At 40.6% G+C, this 19,124-nt stretch overlaps 1 protein-coding gene across 2 annotated transcripts in view; it reads left to right on the top strand.

Annotated features, from left to right (window-relative positions):
• The window catches only part of DOCK10 (dedicator of cytokinesis 10), a 292,508-nt gene that overhangs the window by 249,761 nt on the left and 23,623 nt on the right, over positions 1–19,124 (top strand). For both annotated transcript variants that reach the window (XM_015411999.1, XM_015412000.1), the window contains exons 41-47: positions 1,781–1,893; positions 10,208–10,345; positions 13,051–13,233; positions 13,867–13,977; positions 15,426–15,641; positions 17,587–17,644; positions 17,989–18,087. In XM_015411999.1, the coding sequence (XP_015267485.1) occupies positions 1,781–1,893; positions 10,208–10,345; positions 13,051–13,233; positions 13,867–13,977; positions 15,426–15,641; positions 17,587–17,644; positions 17,989–18,087 (918 nt within the window). The remainder of the gene's footprint in view (positions 1–1,780; positions 1,894–10,207; positions 10,346–13,050; positions 13,234–13,866; positions 13,978–15,425; positions 15,642–17,586; positions 17,645–17,988; positions 18,088–19,124) is intronic.

Below are 19,124 nucleotides of genomic sequence, written 5' to 3'. Positions count from 1 at the left end.
GAGGTTACTTATAAGGAGTGGCCAATATTGTAATCTAAAACCTTACTCAAAGGAGGGCATCTGGACAGGTGTGAAAACATTGGCGTCAGGATGCTCCATTGTAGTGTAGATGAAGCTGGCCATTCTCTTTGTGAACCAAATGTCCATTTGGCAGGAAATACCAGTGCAGGAACAAAGCAGTGATGTTTCCCTACGTGATCACAAATGATTCTGCAATGGGGGCTGTCTCTGTTCAAAGCTGTTGTTTCTTACTGCTCACAATAATGGAGGTGTGTGCTTCTTCACCAGGCTGGTAACTGTGTAGCTGAGACCTCATTTACATGTGTAAGGCTTGTGCAGGCACCTTCTATGTGTTACATCACAACAGGTGACTTAAAGTGTACAGTTCTCTGAGCCTGTGTGTGCGTGTGTGCACAGTCCATTGTGTGTAGCAATAAATATAAGTCCATAAATCAAAATATCAAGTTCATTCTCTAACACCCTCTCACCAGAGTCCTGCTTGAGGTGGCTCAACAGACACAGCATGGTAGAGTGGTTAGGGGATCTGGGAGACCCAGATTCAGATCTTCACTCTGCCATGGCAGCTTGCTGGGTGACCTTGGGCTGGTTACGCATCCTCAGACTGATCTATTTCACTAGGTGGTTGTGAGGCTTCGGATTCTCATTGAGGAGAAATGACCTAAATAAAATGAATTAATTAGCAACAAAACATGGAAAATAAGCAAAATATACAGATCTGTTTGATTTGAAGGGTTTATGCAGCTCACAGAAATCCTACCACTGTTTTTGAGAGGGGGTAAAGAACTAATTGCTCTCCTTTCACAGCCCCATCAGGATCACTGGGTAAAATTTCCCCACAGCCTTGCAAATCCCAGATCAGGGCAATTGAAGGCTTGAAGCCTGGGCTTTGCAAGGCTATGCAAAAATTTCTCCCTTGCACTGTTAATGGGGAAGGAAGGCAAAAAAGCAGGCCCACCATATTCTACAACCCCAGTCTTATAAGGAAATTTCCTTATAGGACAGAATTTCTCAGCTTTGGGAGACACGTTTCTGTTTTCTGGGTTCAGAAATAGGAGTTTCTGGGTCTCCACCATTTAGGGAAAACAGTCCTTAGTCCTTTAGATGTGAAGTAATGAGGTCACTTGGAACTGAAAACAGTCCATAACATCATATTGCAGATTCTTCTAAGAGCACCCTTATGTGCCTCTTTTAGCAGCAAAATGGTAGACAACATCAGGGTTTCTACATGCTCCGTGACTCCCTGGGTATAGACAAAAAATTTAGTTTGCACATTAAAAACATACCTAATTCCAAAAAATCTGATGAGAACTGGAATTCTGAAGCCCCATAGAGCTTATGTTATCCTAGAGGGAGGGAAGATTGGGAAGATTAAGAAATACTTCCGTAATTTAGCCTTGCCCCTCAATTCCATGCATCTCTCTAGCTTGTTAAATATTACCACTGAAATAACTGTAGCCGTTCTGAAACAAAGCTGGCTTAACCTTTTTGTACAAACCCTTTTTAAATGGCTGATACCTCACTAATGGTGCTGGCCACTGGTGAAATAATACCTCTGTCATCAGCTGCGGTCACACATGCTAAATAATCCACTTTCAATCCACTTTCAGTGCACTTTCCAACTGGATTTTGCCAATTCACACAGTAAAAATCCAGTATGAGAGTGCACTGAAAGTTGATTGAAAGTGGATTATTTAGCGTGTGTGACAGCAGCCATCGTTTTCTTGAAAATAACCTTCCCATTACATTCCTTTTGTTCTAGGTGGTTCTAACGAAACAGATATTGTGCACTATGTAGATACTGAAGCCAACATTGCCACAGAAGTTTGCCTTACCATTTTGGACCTGCTATGTCTTTTTACGCAATATCACCAGGTATAACTTTCTTATCCTAAAATGCTTTATATGCAGCTACCTTACTCATGGTTTATGCAAAGCTGTTCCTTTATAGATGCCTGGCATATTTGTGGGACACATCACACAAAGAAGGAGCCAAATGTGTCATACCTATGAGTCATCTTTGCACAGCTGCCAGACCAGCGCCGCTCACACTATGCATTGCTCTCTGTTTGCTGTGTTGCAGCTTTCGACATCCTTTTGCCCATCACTGGTGACCTGACTGCTTGTTCCTCCTCTGAACTTCTGTGCCTTATAAAACTGCCCAGGGAACTGCTGTGGTTTCTCCAGAGCTCATAGCAGTATTATGATTCATACCTCTTTGATACAGTGGTTTACAAAACAATGTCCCTTTCCAAGATCTGAACATGTGTGCGTATGGTTCCTAGACACAGTAATGTGATGGAGCCTACTGTTACCCAAACTGGACCCAGAGAAGAGGAAATTAGCTTTAAGAAAGGATCCTGAAAGGAATAACAGGATCTTGTAAGTCTGTTTATACCAGGGTGGGTCTCGATGGGGATACCCAAAAATAAAACTATGAAGAAAAAGTGAGAGAGAGTGATTGTGAACACAAACAAATAATTTTATTGTATACAAAATAAAATAAAATGAATAAAAAGAAGATCCCCAGGGTAAGACAGAAGATCCCCAGGGCCATCCTAACTTTGGATTGGGTCAAGATAAAAAGTCTGAATTTCACTGGCTGGTTTAAAGTTAACTGCTGTCAAACTTTGTCAGGGAAAAAGTGGAGAAAATACCTTGATTAGGCTATTGTGAGTCCATTCCATTTCATTTATTAGCTTCATTGACCCGAGGTCTTAAGCCAAACATGCAAACAACAAGTATAAAATGCATTACATAAAATTACAAGAAATTTAGACAGAACGCCTTTACAATAAAAGCTAGTAAACATGCTCTCAATCAGTAACATCAGACCACATTTTATAAACTTCGATGAATTCTATAAAATCCCATGATATTATGGAAATTAGTTTTAAAATTTTAAAATTGTATACAAAAGGTACTCATAACATTTCAAAGCCGCTTTAAAGATAGCACTATTGAAAGATATTTTGCCACCAAGCGAGTCGTTTCAGGGTCCTCATCAGCTAATAGTATGGTTATCACCCAGGGTTCCATAGGGAGGTGATATCTTTGTAAAATAGGAGTAATCCAGCAGGATCTGGGGTCAATCCATTGGTGGCAAAATAACATAAGATGATCTAAGGTCTCTATTGCACCTGATCCACAATTACACAATCTATTTGAGTACTGTATTTTAGCAAAACGGCCACTTAGCTCTACAGTTGGAAAAACATTCAACCTTGCAAGCGTGAAGACATATCTAGATCTGGGGGATGTAAGGAAGCTCATATATGAGGGAGTTTTCTTAGGTGGAACAATCCCTAAGGCAGAGTTGGAGCATACTCGCCTAGCACGAATTGAAGTGCTGAGTCGGTCAATGTTTGTCACCCTCAATCTCATCAAATTTAGCGCTTCTTGATAATTTAAATTATTAAGCCCCGTAGGGGCGAGACCAATCCACTCCAGCTTGTTATCTATATGTTTTGCCCACGTACATTTATAATTATCCCCTTTTAAAAGATAAAGAAGACCTCCTTGAGCATTAGGTGTCATATAAAGAACTTTCAGTCTCAATTTAAAGGCTGCCTTCCAGGCTCTTGACTCAAAGGAGCATTGTGCGAATTCTTCTCTAAGTGCCGTCCCTGCGACACATTTAGGGACTCCTGCAATTTTACGCAGGAACTGGAGAAGGATCTGATCTGATAATTCCGAAATTTCTTTAATCCAGATCGCAGCCCCATATAAAAATTGTGGAGTAACTTTCGCATTAAAAGCTGCAATGGCCATTGGGACATACTGGCCGCCTCTTGAATAATAGAATTTAAGGAGGGCATTAGAATTTAATTTAGCGATTTCAGTTGCTGCTCTTATATGATGTTTCCAGCGGCAACTGGAGCTGAACACTATCCCCAGATATTTGAAATGAGACACTTGTTCTATCTCCCCACCCTTAACCTTCCATGATCTTTGTTTTAAACAAGGTTTGTTAGAAAAAACCATTATTTTTGATTTCTCATAATTGATCATCAGCCCCTCTTGGATACAGTAATCAGTAAAAGCATTCACTAGCTTACGCAAGCCAACTTCTGATCTGGATAGCAGCACTGCATCATCTGCATAAAGTAGTATAGGAACTTCCTGTCCCGCTAGTATGGGTGCGTGACAGATTGTTTTTTTGATATATGGGACTACATCATTTATATAAAGATTAAAAAGCGTGGGGGCTAATAAGCATCCTTGCTTAACACCTTTAGAGAGATGAATGGTATTTGTAAGTTGCCCATCTACTCCGCAACGAATTTGTGCAGTAGGATTCTCGTACAGTTTGTAAATCAGCCAAAGAAGTCTCTTGTCTAGAGATGTTTTGGACAATTTGGCCCAGAGGCGGCATCTGGGGACTGAATCAAATGCTGCCCTGAGATCCATAAATGCTGCATAAAGGGAACCCTTTGAATAAGAAGAGTATTTATCGGCAAGATGATACAGTACCACGCAATGATCTAAGGCTGAGACTCCATTTCTAAATCCCGCTTGCTCAGGGTAAATTATAGATTCTGTTTTTATCCAGTCCAGCAGTTTATGATTTAAAAAAGCTGCATACACTTTGCCTATTACTGAAAGCAGGCTTATAGGCCTATAGTTAGTAGGAACTGTTTTTGGGCCTTTCTTATGTATTGGAACTATCACTGCATGCTTCCATGATTGAGGAATAATGCCAGATTCATTGATTTGAGTAAAAAGAGGGGCTAGAAATCTACTCCACCAGGTGGGGTTTACTTTTAGGAGATCTGCTGGAATTAAATCTGGGCCTGGAGCTTTGCCTGAACGCATTTGCATGATTAAAAGACTCACAGTCTCAGATGAAACTGGAGGCCAGAAGTTGGTTTGAGGTGGTTCAATCTGATCCCCTTGGGACTCAAAGCCAGGGGTCACAGCAAAAATAGCGGTGAAATATCTTTCCCAAATTCCGGGGGCAATACACGCTGGAATTCTATCTACTCCAGAAAGACCCCTGTTAATCAACTCCCAGAATGTTTGAGATTCATTATTGTTTATGGCTGTAATTAGAACCTTCCACTCTTGGCATGTGGCTGACCATTTTTTATATTTTACTAGGGACTTAAATTCTCTTTTTAATGATATAAGATCCATTAGATGAGCCTGGGAGTTTGTACGTTTAAATACACGGTGTTTAGACCTAATTCTTCTCATATGATCTCTGCACTCTTTATCAAACCAGGTATTTTTCCTGTCAGCCCTATTAACAGTAGCTAATTTAGAACAAATTGGCATAAAAAGATCTAAAATATTGGTTAATAATTCTTCCTTGAAATATGATCGTGTTTCAGGAGTTCCTCAGTTAGAAGTTTAGAATTATTAGAGTGCATAATGTTCATTGCAGTAGGAATCAAATTTGGAGACCATCTTATTGGTCTCAAAGAGTTTCCTCCTTGTTGCAGGTCAAATGCAAGCCTAGGTGGTAACAGACAATCAGGAGTGATTGAAATAGTTAGCTGAAGGGGCAAATGATCGCCTCCCATATAATCGGCCACCTTGAAGTTGCAAATTCTAGGCAGCAAGTTTGTTGATACCAATATATAATCAATTACACTAACGCCCTTGTGTGTTACACAGGTAAAATCGCCTATGGGGTCTAGATTCTTAAGTCCATTTACAACCACAAGACCATAGCACATCATGAGGCTGAAGAGCTGTTTACCTGCCCAATTAACCTTACAGTCCCTCGATCTCCTTTGATATAAATAAGGATAGGAAAAGTCAACCAGAGATCTTTCTTCCTCAGTTGCTATCAGGGCATCATCATTTTGGCCCATTCGAGCATTAAAATCTCCCGCAAGCAATATTGAAGCACTAGGATATTGTTGCATGATCATATCAAGGAGTTCTCTCAGATTCTTCCAGAGAGATTCAATTTCTCTCTGAACAGATAAAGGGGGAAAGTAAATTGTAATGATTATCAAAGAATAAGTTGAAAATTGCAACCATGATGCCAATATATACTGATTAGCAGCTATCTGAGATACGCTAAGACAGTTAAGCGTTGAGGAAATTAAACAGGTTAACCCGGCCTTTGGGCGACCTTTATGTAGGCTAGGTTGAGCATTCACTTCAAAAACAACAAAACCAGGTAGACAAATGCTCTCTTTGGCCCAAGTTTCCTGAACCATAATGATATGAAAATTTGATATATAGGTTTTAACAGCAGGATCTTTCATTCTACAGCTCCATCCTGTGATATTCCATGATAGTATTTTAATATGAGCATTTGATGGTTGTCAATTCGGGGTAGCCTCAAGCGGGAGTTTCTTTGAGTAAAGAGTTTCAGATTTCTTCTCCGCACCTCCATTCACTATAATTACTGGCTCTAAGGGAATATGCTTATTGGTTTGTGGCAGGAGATTTGAGTTATCCAAAATCACCTCATTTATTTCAGAGGAAGCGATATTAATATCACAAGGTGGAGCATCTGAGATTATCGAGATCACATCATCTATTTTAGGAAGAATAACATTAGAATTTCGTGGTGGAACATTTGGGATTACCAGAACCTCATCATTTTTTACAGAAGGAACATCACCACCATGGGAAGGTTCCATTGAATGTTTGGAGCTTAATTTAATTTCTCTGAGGGAAGCCAACAGAGTTTGAAGCTGACTTAATAGATTATCTTGGTCATCTGGGGGTAGAGCTCCAAAAGAGGCCAAAAGCCTTTGTTCCACATCATCATTTATTTCAATCGGTATTGTATTTATCACTTCCATGGGTTCAACACTTGGATTTAGCATTAAAGGATGTGAGTTTTGAATTCTCACTTCAGGGGGCAATTTTATAGGAGAAGAGAGATCAATAAGCATTGATGGGTCTAGTGAATCTTGCATTTTTGTTCTGCTGATCTCCTTCTGTTTAATCTTAGCATTATCTAAATTCATTTTCAGTGGACATAAAGTCGGAACAACTAATTGATGAACAGAGTGATCCTTAAAATATCTTTGAAAATTAATCCCAAACCTAGCATATTCAGAACAGTGTGCTAACAGACAGGTAGGAATATTACTAGAGTGAAATATCAATAAAAAGCGTTCAAAACGTAATGGACCAGGGATTCGTTCAACCTTGATAAGATCAATAGAGGATGGTCTAGTTTTGAGGAAAAATGCTAGATGTTTCCTAGCATACCATCTAGTGGACCAGTTAATATATCTCCCTTGATAGGGAAAAATGTTGGCAACCACACATTTTGGTTCGTAGATAAGAGAAGCACTCTCAGTCTTCTTATCGGCTGCAGGTACAGGAGTTCTAGGATTTGAATTCGAGTTTAGGACTCTCACACAGTCATATTCCCTTTGGCTTCTCAGGTTCTTTTGTTGATTAGAAAGTTCCTTTAAAGGAGAGTCATTCATTCCAGACCTTAAAAAGTAAGCTGTTATCTTGTCAAGCTTCTCGTAGATTAGCTGTAGCGACTTGGCTATTAAGTTTTTTTGGGGTGCTAATAAAGACAAATCCTCAGGTTTGCTAGGCTGGCATACTGGAGATGGAGATTGGTGATCATGAGTGCTATTGTTTAAAATCAGAGACTGTTCCAAAGAAAGGATGGTGTCCTCCTCCTGGTGAGCAAGGCAGGCAAATCTATTAGGGTCAAAATAGTCCTCCAATCTTGTTTGTTTGCTCACTGGGATGTCACATTCCTTCTCAAAGGGATAGGAGGGCTATTGTGAGTCAAATCTGCATGGGCACAAAGAGCCTGAGTGAGGCAACATAATTAATATACCTTAATTAGGTTGAAGTGACCCAGATCTGAATTGACACAAAAGTTTAAGTGAGTGAAGATAGCTCCGGAAACAGGATGGAGCATAAATTAATGACCTGAGTGCCCTTCTTGATAAATAAGGGGGAAAGAGAAACTGGGCATTGGTTAATGAAGCAGCAACTTCCTTGGGCTGGGCAGACACCTCTGGGGTATGCCAGGATATTCCAGTGTTGAAAAGTGTTTTGTTACTGAGAATGAAGTCTTATTGAGAAGTCTTATTGTTATTGAGAACCCTGAACTGGGAGAGATTGCACTTAATCAGTTTCTAATTCCAGCATACCCTTCCTCTTCTTTCTTGGATTTTCCAATATCATGGCTGTACCCAGTTGCATTTATGAGAATCCCCAAGTTTCATATCCCCTCGGCACTTGGGGTGTAAAACGGGGTGCCTATTAAAACAACTAAGTCCAAAATAAAAGGGGGAAGCCACTAACCAAGCGGGTCTTGGCTTGGGGGGGGGCGGTGTCCTCACACTACCATTTAACAGCCAGGATCCTATGGAACAAGCTTTGCAGAGCTAGGGATTCCTAATAAGCTTGGAAATATAAGGAGGGTTGAAGGCATATGAAAGGATTGTGATTAATTTGCTTATCAGACCACTTATGCATTTATGAAAGGCAACTGAATTCTAAAGTGTTGATTAAAGTAAACTAGTTGTGGTTTTAAAAGGTCTAAAGTTGCTCTTCCCAGTTGCCATTGGATGCATCTCTTGGAGGTTCTACAGTAAAAAAAAAAATACAACTCCAAAGAATGGAGTAGGAGTCACTGGGGGGGGTGGGTATTTGTGAATTTCCTGCATCATGCAGGGAGTTGGACTAGATGACCATGGAGGACCCTTCCAGCTGTATGATTCTATGAATGTGAAACCTTCATTGTAGTTATTTTTCATTAATAAGGGGTTCACAATCTTAAATTCAACACAAGGAAAAAGAGGGAAGGAAAGCCCAGAATGAATATACATTCAGTTGTACGGATGAGGCTCATTTTCAGTGAGTGTCTATGGAGTTTGTACCAAAGAATACATGGAAAGCTGAATTTTTAAGGCAGGAAGTGAAGGAAGGTGGAAAAGGCTTGTGTGCTTTCCCAATTGCCAGTGCAGCTGCTGATACAGCACAGCAGCAACAGGGCTTCCATGCAGCAGGTTGCCCCACAGTTTCCTTGCCCCCCTCTTCCAGGCACTGGGGCTTTTTCATTTGTTTTAATTGGCAAATTCACATTGCTAGATTAGTATACCAGTATAAGAATGTGTAATAGGTTCTGTACATTCCCAGCTCTCATTAAAAAATTAAGTGTTGCATAAATACCCCTTTCCCCTTATATCTCCAAAACAGATTGACTTACTTTGTAAAATGAAAACTGGGAAATTACAGGACCTTTTACTCTTATAGTTTTATTGTTGTAACAGTATATCAATATAATTATATGAAATATCTAATTTGTAAAAAGATTAAATCCCCCTGTGTGGTGGTGGTGGGGAAATAGCTGCCTCAGGGACATGGTCAGGGAACATGGCTGTCATGTGGGTGGGAAAATCCAAACTTTCCCACCCACATAGCAACCATCCCAGTGTTACTACAGTCTTTCCCAAAGCTCCCCAGCAAAGCAGAGTTGGCAAAGATCAAGGAAAAGCTGGAGAAAACATAGGATATTGCATGAATCTACCATGATGCTGTGGGGAAAAATGCTTCTCAGCATCATTGAACTCTGAGCAGATAACCCATATGGAAATGACCATCATGTAGGTGTTCTGAGCACGGGCATAAGTGGCAACATAAGAATATGGGCAGACCCATTTCATGAAGCAGGAAATACCTTCATTGGTCTTAGAAGGGTGTAACACAGCTCAGTGGTGTCTCCCAGCTTGTGGGTGGCCTGTCCAGGAGACCAGGAAGACCCTCACACTTCTGTCATTTCTCAGAATGTGCAAGCCAGAAATGTTTAGGAAGGTATTCATATAAACGGTATTAGAACTGTAGTAGAATGGATCAGTTTGAGAGGGTGCCTTTGTAATGGAATAGGATTGTAGCCTATGGAATTGCTTTTATTGCATCATCTTCTACCTTTGTAGCCCATATTTTCCATAATGGTATTTAATCTGCATTGATTTCCAATTCTGTTCACCTGTACTATTGCATTGTTGACTGGATATCTTGTGCTTTCTGGTTGAATTGTTTTCTATATTTTATAATCCACCTTGCATCTCAGTGAGAAAGCTGGTCTATAAATGCAGTTCAATCAATCAATTAGGATGGCACTGAAACAGATATTGCTGAAACAGATATGCATATTTGGGCAGGGGACATTGATGAAACCCCCACAAAAAGCAAATGATTTTGTTTTAAAAGGCTGAAACATGTTTGTTGGCTAATTTTTTAGAAGCAACTGCAGCAATCTGATTGCCAGAATACACTGATGAAAAAAGTCTTTGATACCTACCTGCTATTTTTGCAAATCAATCACTCTGCAGCAGCACTCAAGCATGTCTTCGCTGCTCTAAGATTGTTTGTGAGTAAGGTAAGTACCTATATATTTTTCTAATTTGGGCCAAGAAATATTCCTTCATTGTGAGAAATGGGTTGGGAGAATTTGGTGGGCAAAGGGTAGAAACTTCAGTATCGTGCATATTAGAGTTTCAGAAAATGTCAAAACTTGATCTTCAATTCAAAAATTAAATGGTAAAACACATTGCTGGGGGGAGTTGTCAGATGCTAAATATTAAAAGTCATATGTTGCTGTTATTAAACACTGTCAGAGTTTCAAGAAAAGTTATCTGCATTTTAAATGCATTATGTGCAAAATATAAAATACTGACCAAGGTCAAGTACTTCTCCAAGTCAATACAGTGACATACTAGAAGAGTAGCCAGTTGCTTGTAAGTTATAAAATACTGTCCAGTACCAAATACTGAAATTAAATACTAGTGCTGTACACTCGATATTCTGAGAGCATTCAGTGTCAAAATTCACAGAGAAGGATTGGGGGGAAGAGTGCTGGGATCAGATTTATTTCAAAACTAAACCTTTTATTTCCCTGGGGATTGTTGTGGATACTGACCATCTTTCCCCCCCGTACCAGAATTACAGTGGATTCTCCTTACACTCCATCATCTTTTCATTCGTCCCTGTTCTCCACCTCTCTGAGCAGCAGTTCTTGTAAATCATAGTGGTGCCTGGTGTGTCTGTTCCTTGAATTGAGCACAAAGCAGAGTAAATGGTCTGAACAGCATGTTATACTTTCACAACATGCAATATCATACTTCTACTGGCAATATATCTCTAGGCCCAAGGGAAACATAAGGTAAACCAGGCAGAAAGAGCTTTAAATTAAATGCCAGACTGCCAGGAGCCTGTGAAGTTGTGTGGGAGTATAGAAATAAAATAATAATAATCCAATTCATCCTTCTCATTATCAAAACAGAGATAGGGGATGGATCTTGACACATGCTCTTAAAACATCCCTGGGATTACCGATCTCTAGTACGTTTTGTCTACCCTAAATATATTGCTATTTTTCTCCTCATTTCCTTCAGTATTCATTCAGTATCCTCACTTTAATGCAGACAGACATTGCTCAAAGGCTTTGCTCTCATCCCATTCCTCTTTCCCTTGGCAAGACCCTGTAACAACAAGCATGGGACATGGAACACCTTTCCCCCACAGGCTGTCTGGGCAATGTTTCAGTTTCCTTTCTCAAGAAGCCAGGCCAAGGTGTCTGAGGAATAGGTTTCATTTTCCTCCCCTTCCAAACTGCCTAGATTGCTTTCTATAGGAGCCAGTGGCATTCCAAATATTAGGCATTATTCTGAATATCTGGAGCTATGAAATTCAGATTTGGAATTACTTAGAACTATTCTGAATATGTGATTATTTAGTGCTTCTGAATACATCCCTATTATTTATGTGTGTGTGTTTCAAATGAATTGAACCAAGGTTTCTGATTCTATGGGCCCTCAAACAAGATCACCCAAACCATTATATTTCCAGATGGAAAAAAGTCTCCACCCCTAGAAATGGGGGGGGGGGACGGACCTGGATGGCTATTTTGCTATTATTGTCTATAGAAGGTTTTCGGGGAGGGGCAGGAGTGGCTGTTTTTCAACCAAATGACAGCAAAATTGCAGCAGAGTGAGGATTGACTGTCCACTCAACACTAACCAAGTTTCAAGCAAATTGGACCAAGGGTTACAATTCTGTGGGCCCTTAAACAAGGTGCCTCCAGCCATCCTACTTGTCCTCACAAATGAGGGGGCAAAGGAGAGTGGCAACCCTCTGCAGCTTGTCTCCAAAGGTGGTTGGCTGGGAGCATTCTGTCCTTCTCTCTTGCAGGGATTTGAGTGGAAGGGAGAAATGGCATTGCCCAGGAAATCAGTGGAATCAAAGAAAAAGATAATCACATGCTGCATTGCTGGGAAGCACCTGAACTTAAAACAAAAAACAACCAACTATAGTTACTACAGATTGTTTCAAGGAAGTGGGTTTCATTATACCAGCAACCCCAGAGTTGTATTGCTGTTCCAGGAAATCATTGTACCAACCTAATCTCCATATCTGTCTTCAGCTCAGGAATTCCATCATGCACACCCCTTACAGCCACATGTGATTACTGTGACATGAGCACTGCCATACCTATGTGCATACAGAGAGTACTCACAAAGGCATTGTCTCCAAGCTGTCATCCCTGTCCCTCCATCATGGGGATGAAGCCTACATACATACGGTTTGTTCACTGTGCTCATGTTCCAGCAATTGTGCAGTGCTGAAGACAGGGCCAGCATGCTCATTCAGGAGCAAGGACATTATATTCTCCCAGGATGCACTTTGTTTTTCCCCAGGATTTGACATCTATAGAGGGCTACTTTGAAGGTTGTATGTGCTGAAAAAAGATTAATATTAGATAGTGCAAGTAACAGAAGAATGCCAATGATTAAATTACAACACAAATTTGAATCATTATCCCGGGCCACTAAAAGTTTTATTAAACAGTTGCAATGAGGGATCTCTATACCATGCAAGTCTAGGCCTGTCATAGTGTAAGAACTTTCTTCAGGCATCATGATGGACCATACAGATGCATTTGGTCCGGTAGGTGTAATCTGCCAGTTACCTTGAATTACAGCTATTTATAGAAGCTTGGTTTGCTTCTTGTGCAGATATATACTGTATTTCAGAGATAAGGAAAAGGTGCACCAAATCTTTTTTTGTGTATTTTGTTTTTCATAGTTCCCTTCAGCATTCTTCCAAGGGCAAGCTGACTTATGTGGGTCATTCTGCCATGAGATCCTCAAGTGCTGCAATCACAGGTCACGGTCAACTCAGACGGAAGCTTCTGCTTTGCTGTATTTCTTCATGAGAAAGAACTTTGAATTTAATAAGCAGAAGTCAATTGTCAGGTCCCATTTGCAGGTAAGCAAATCTGAGATGACCATTTGAACTCTTCCAGATTTCTCTTACAATATGTTTTGTTCAGGGATAGGCAACACTAGCTTCCAAATACCATACCAAAATACTGAGGTTTCTAGCTTTTCTTTGTCAGCAAAAGGGATGTTTCTGGTCCACATATATACACAGTTAAGCAGGAAACTCAGACCAAAAAAGAGAGAGTTTTTATGTATGTTTAGGGAAATTAGATTTAGTGTATACTCAGTGATATTATTTGGGGTGAGGAGTATTTTGTGTGTGTGTGTGTGTGTGTGTGTGTGTGTGTGTGTGTGTGTGTGTGTTGACTTCTGGTGACGCCTAGTGGGGCTTGGATGCTTCAGAGAGGTGGCTTGCTATTGACTGCCTCTGCATCTCAGCCCTGGTATTCCTTGGAGGTCTCCCTTCCAAGTACTTCCCAGGGTCAGCCTGCTTAGCATCCAAGATCTGATGAAATCGGGCTTGCCTGGGCTGTCCAGATCAGGGCACTCAGTGATATTATTGATAATTTCTCACTTTCAATAGCAGTCCCCAGTGGTAGATCACACAGACTGCTTTTAAAATCCCCTGCTTTTTTGTTTACCTGTGCTGACACACCCTGTTGCTCTTCATTTTCTTCAGCTCATCAAAGCTGTAAGCCAGCTGATCGCAGATGCAGGAATTGGAGGCTCTCGTTTTCAGCATTCACTGGCTATTACAAATAACTTTGCTAATGGAGACAAGCAAATGAAAGTAAGGAATTCTTTGTACTACGTATGATTCCAAATGGATAGATCTCAGGACACATCCTCCTCTGTTACCACTGCAGTCTTTTAAGAAATTGTGCAAGGGGAGTAAATTTGAAAAGCATGCTTAATTTTGAAAGGTTTATTTCATTTATAGTGTCCCTTTTTCATCGAGACTTAAAGAAGAAAGCAAATTAGAAAACAATGCAATAAAAAGTATAACGCATGCAACAAATAATACAGTAAACCTGGAATAGAAAACAAGGCAGTAAAGCTAGTATAATACATCTAATGAGCCGTGCAGTTGAGATAGGTGGAATGGTCTAAAATATTTCACTAGTGTTGCCAATCCCCAGTTGGGGGCAGGGGATCCCCTGGTTTGGAGGCCCTCCCCCCACTTCAAGGTTATCAGAAGGGGTGGAGGAATGTCTGCTGGGAACTCCATTGTACCCGAAGGAGACCGATCGCACAGGGTATAATGGAGAATCAATCTGTGGGTATCTGAGGCTTGGGGGGGCTGATTTGTGAGTCAGAAACACCAAATTTTCAGCATATCATCTGATGCCTCTCCTCAAACCCCCCCCCCCAAGTTTCAAAATGAATGGACCTGGGAGTTTAATTCTGTGAGCCCCAAAAGAAGGTGCCCCCGTCCTGCATTATTTCCAATGGAGGGAAGGCGTTTAAAAGGAATGTGGTCCCTTTAAATATGACATCCAGAACTCCCTTCAGAGTTCAATCATGCTTCTTCCCTCCTCTCTCCTGGAGGCACCTGGAAAGTCCCCTGCCAGCTTGTCAGCCTCACCTGGCAACCCTAAATGGTACCAGTGTGTGTGGCTTGGGTGGAGAATGAGTTGAACGCAACCACTGTGTTAGAAGCACAAGCTCCTACCATGGAATCACAGGAACCCTCTGGATATGGGGGGGTAGACCTGGAAGTGACATCACAGGATGTGATATCACAAAAATGATGTCACATCCTTCCTCCTGGCTCTACCCCCAAAGTCTCCTGCCTTCACCCCCAGAGTCCCAGATATTTCCTGAGTTGGACCTGGTAACCCTATTTTTCACAAACATTATTCCCTTTATTAAAAATGCCCTGCTGAACAGTTCTGTTTCACACCATTCATACTGATCCTTTAATCTGATATCTTTGCTGTTAATGAATGGTATTTTGTATCATGAGTAGTTCCACTGAAGTCATTGCAGTTATTTGTGGAGTAAACTGATGACTGAGGAAGAAGGATTAGTTAGTACATAACTTATTCCTGTACACTACAGTGACTACAAATAGCTATTTACCAATGGGCCAGGGGACCAGCAAGCAAAAGATTGTGAAGTAGCTACTGTTCATCCATGTATTTCAGCTTCACAATGGTGACTAAAAGATACATGCTTTAACATGATAATAGGGAATCTGTGAATCTGAAAGTACTCTATTGCTTCTTTCCCCCAAAGAATAGTAACTTCCCAGCAGAAGTGAAAGACTTGACCAAACGCATAAGGACAGTCTTAATGGCTACAGCTCAGATGAAGGAGCATGAGAAGGACCCTGAGATGCTAGTGGATTTACAATACAGTCTGGCAAATTCCTATGCCAGTACACCTGAACTGCGTAGGACCTGGCTGGAGAGCATGGCCAAAATCCACGCCAGAAATGGGGACTTATCAGAGGTAACTCTCAAAAGCTAACAACTTGTACCAGGGACTGAGCTGCAAAAAAGAGGAGTTGGGGCAATACTAGGAAACATGGGACCTTTGTGCCTGCTCATTTGTTGGGTGTATCAAACTCAGTCATAGAGGTGGAAGAGAATTACATAACCGTCTTCCAAGCAGAATATTCTACATATAATGTATTTCAAACAGAAATTTGTCCTAACTTTTTCTTTAGTATTTCTCAGAAAGAAAATGTTAGGGATTACATTCTGTTTGGGGTCTCAACTAAGAGCACAGACTGAGCTGGACATGAATTTAAGTCGTCCTTCTCTGGGTTGCTTCTCACCTGCCAGAATCACACCATAGTGGCACTGTAGCAAGGCAACTAGTAGGCTTGCAACGCAGCTAGGATCATATGGTGAGAGACAGACTGTATACTAACTCCTGCAGTTTCCACAGCAACAGTGGCATTGTTTAAGCTGCCACAGTCAAGCAGTCTGGGTAACTGCCTATGTGATGTCTACATGGAGGTGCTGACAGACAAAAAAATGCTTTCCGCATGAGCAGGGCCTAAGTGCAAGCACCCCAGCATCTCCAGTCATGAGACAGTTGCTGGCAAATGTGGACTGACCAAAAAATCATGGGAGCTGAAGTTCTATTTATTTATAAGAAATGGCATTACACAATCAAGACAAGAAATAGAAGGTAGCCAGAGATCGGATCTGGACAGCTTGTGGCCAGCTAAGCTGGAAAATGTCTGTTAGCCAGTTTGGGGACCAGCAAGTGACTGAAACATCTTCTCCCAATTTTGCAGCCTGGGGCATGTTACAAATAGGAAGGGTCATCAGCCCACTAGTGGGCCAGCTTGTGAGTTGCATTAGGCTTCTTTGGATCATAAATTGTGCAAATGTAGATAACATCTGACCTGAGTATAGATCCAGGTGGGCAGCCATGTTGGTCTGGAGCAGCAGAACAAAGTTTGAGTCCAGTGGCACAGTGAAGCAAATAAATATATCAGAATAGGAGACTAATGTGTAAAGGTATCCTCCCCAGGACTTAATAGGGATATTGGTTTCTTATCTCACTATGTAAGCTAAACTCATTCAGTCCTTACATATGTATTCTCACCAAGAAGGGCCATATATCCTCTTCATTTTAATGTGTTTCTTATTTGGAATAGTAGATTGGAATAGTGATTGTAATGCATATTCCAATGAATATTGGAATGTATTTCTCTTGTCTGGTGACCGAGGAGACATAACACTGCACAACCATTCACCCCACCTCAAAGAAAAGGATGCTGTTAGTTACCTTCATGCTTGAGAGGCGATGACTGGAGCGTAACAACAGGATCTCAGTTAATTACACTTAGTTTTCCACAATAAAGAAGGATATATTTACACATTAGTCTCCAATTTTGACATATTTATTTGTTTTACTATGTTTCCCCCTGTAATTAAATCCAAACAAATGGTGACCATATAAATGTAGCTTGTTAATTCCTGTTTGGTCTTTATATCTGTTAAAACATCTTCATTATGTTGTATGCTAATTTGCCATTCACCATCTGCCTGTATGTATGGATTGTTAACTTCCATTTCAATGTATCTGAGGAAGTGTGCATGTACATGAAAGCCCATACCTTGAATAAGCCTTTATTTGGTGTTAAAGGTGTCACTGGACTCTAAATTTGTTCTACTGCTTCAGACCAACGTGGCTGCCCACCTGGATTTAGCTGATAATCTTAGCCTTTTTAGGGAAATCTCTGAGTAACTTTAACAGGACCTTAACTTGAATTCAGAGCTCAACGTAAGTTCCTTGTTTTGCAAAAAATTTCATGCTAATAAATCCATCAAGTGAAGCCTAGCCACCTTTTTTCGGCAAAACACAGTCATCTGCTGATTAGGATAAACCAAGATCTGCTCAGTGCGATATTAATATTTGATATGGTTTCTTGTTGCAGGCTGCTATGTGCTATATCCATATAGCTGCCCTTATTGCTGAGTACCTGAAAAGAAAGGGTAAGATAAACATATTCTAAAGCTATCACTAATGTAGAAAACAGTAAAGCGGGAATGCAAACTTCAATTGACCCATTTCTTTCTGACGAGATTGATGTTCTTTTGTAGTTATCCTTTAAGCTGCTTTGAGGCTTTTGGAATATTTTTCCATGTAAGGCACTGTGACTAGTAAGTGTCTAGATGCAGCGACATTATATATTATGTGAAAATTGAGGTTAACACAACATTTCTCTTTGTGGGGGAGGGGGGCTTTTGTATTTCATTTCTTAGTGTTTCATCATTAAATATGCATGTATTAACACATACCAATAGCAGAATGCTAATAACGTCTTACACTGTCATAGGTTACTGGAAAATGGAAAAGATTTGTACCCCTCGTATGCTCCCGGAAGATGCTCAACTCTCTGATAGTAGTGTCTTACTAACAACTCACACTGGAGGAAGTGAGTGTTCTAACCATTGTCTGTTTATGGGTCAGACAATATCATTCTAGCAATCAAGTGACTCCCATTATAGATATTTAAGTTTAAGAACTTATCCATGGGGGAAGGAATCATGGTGTACCCTTTTATCCAAGAAGTCTGAAATCATATCTCTGCTGCTAATTTTTAAGACTGAATCAGAATTTTAATGATGGAAAGATCTTGCATCTTTCCTAATAAGGTTTACTCCAGGACAATGCTTCATGTTTTTGAGATTTTATGTTTGGCTAGCAGACACTGTTGCTAAATAAATGCCAGCTAAAATGCTCAAGAAGAGTTAAGTTTCTGAAGCAAGTCTGATGGTCTTGGAGGTTAGAGGTAGCTCACATCCAGCCAATAAGGATGTTCCAGAAATAAAGTTTGGAATGGATTGCTCATCTGCCAGCTCAGCATGCCCACCTCTGCAGGCCATATGAGAACAACAGCAATTCCTTTTGCTAACTACTGCTACTCCCAATGGTTCACAGTAATTAGCATAGGAAGGCAATAACTGGAAGGTGTACATGGGAAATGCAAACCATAGCAAGATACTGCTCCCCTCACCACTTTTTAAGTTTGATATTGTAAAGGTTTCTCTAGTGCTTCTCTAGAAACATCCTAGGAAGCATAGGGGGGTCTCACAGCAGCCTTTTTTCCCGCTTGGATTACCTTGCGGATGCATTTTGATTTACTGTTCTGAGGGGCTGCATTTTGTTTGCACAGTAATCTCACAAGGATGGGAATTGGGTAAAATAATTAATTTCATGCTATCTGCGAATCTTGAATGTGAATAACTCCTTTTGTGTATAAGTTTAAGATGAGAGTACTCACCTTTTGACTGAACTGTTGTCTTCATTGCCTTTCCCTCCAGACACCCCTCATAACTGGGTGGATAATAACTAAAACATCTATCCGTTTGGAGATCCATAACAATAAATAACTCTTCTCTGTGAATGTCCATTGTCTCAATGCATTGTACTCCCAAAAGTCTGTGTGCACCACTGACATAGTCCAGATAT

Source organism: Gekko japonicus, unplaced genomic scaffold (assembly GCF_001447785.1).
Source record: "Gekko japonicus isolate JY-2015 unplaced genomic scaffold, Gekko_japonicus_V1.1 scaffold825, whole genome shotgun sequence".
In the NCBI taxonomy this organism is placed as follows: Eukaryota; Metazoa; Chordata; class Lepidosauria; order Squamata; family Gekkonidae; genus Gekko; species Gekko japonicus.
The sequence above is the reverse complement of the archived record's forward strand: the minus strand, read 5'-3'. Positions and strand labels throughout refer to the sequence as shown.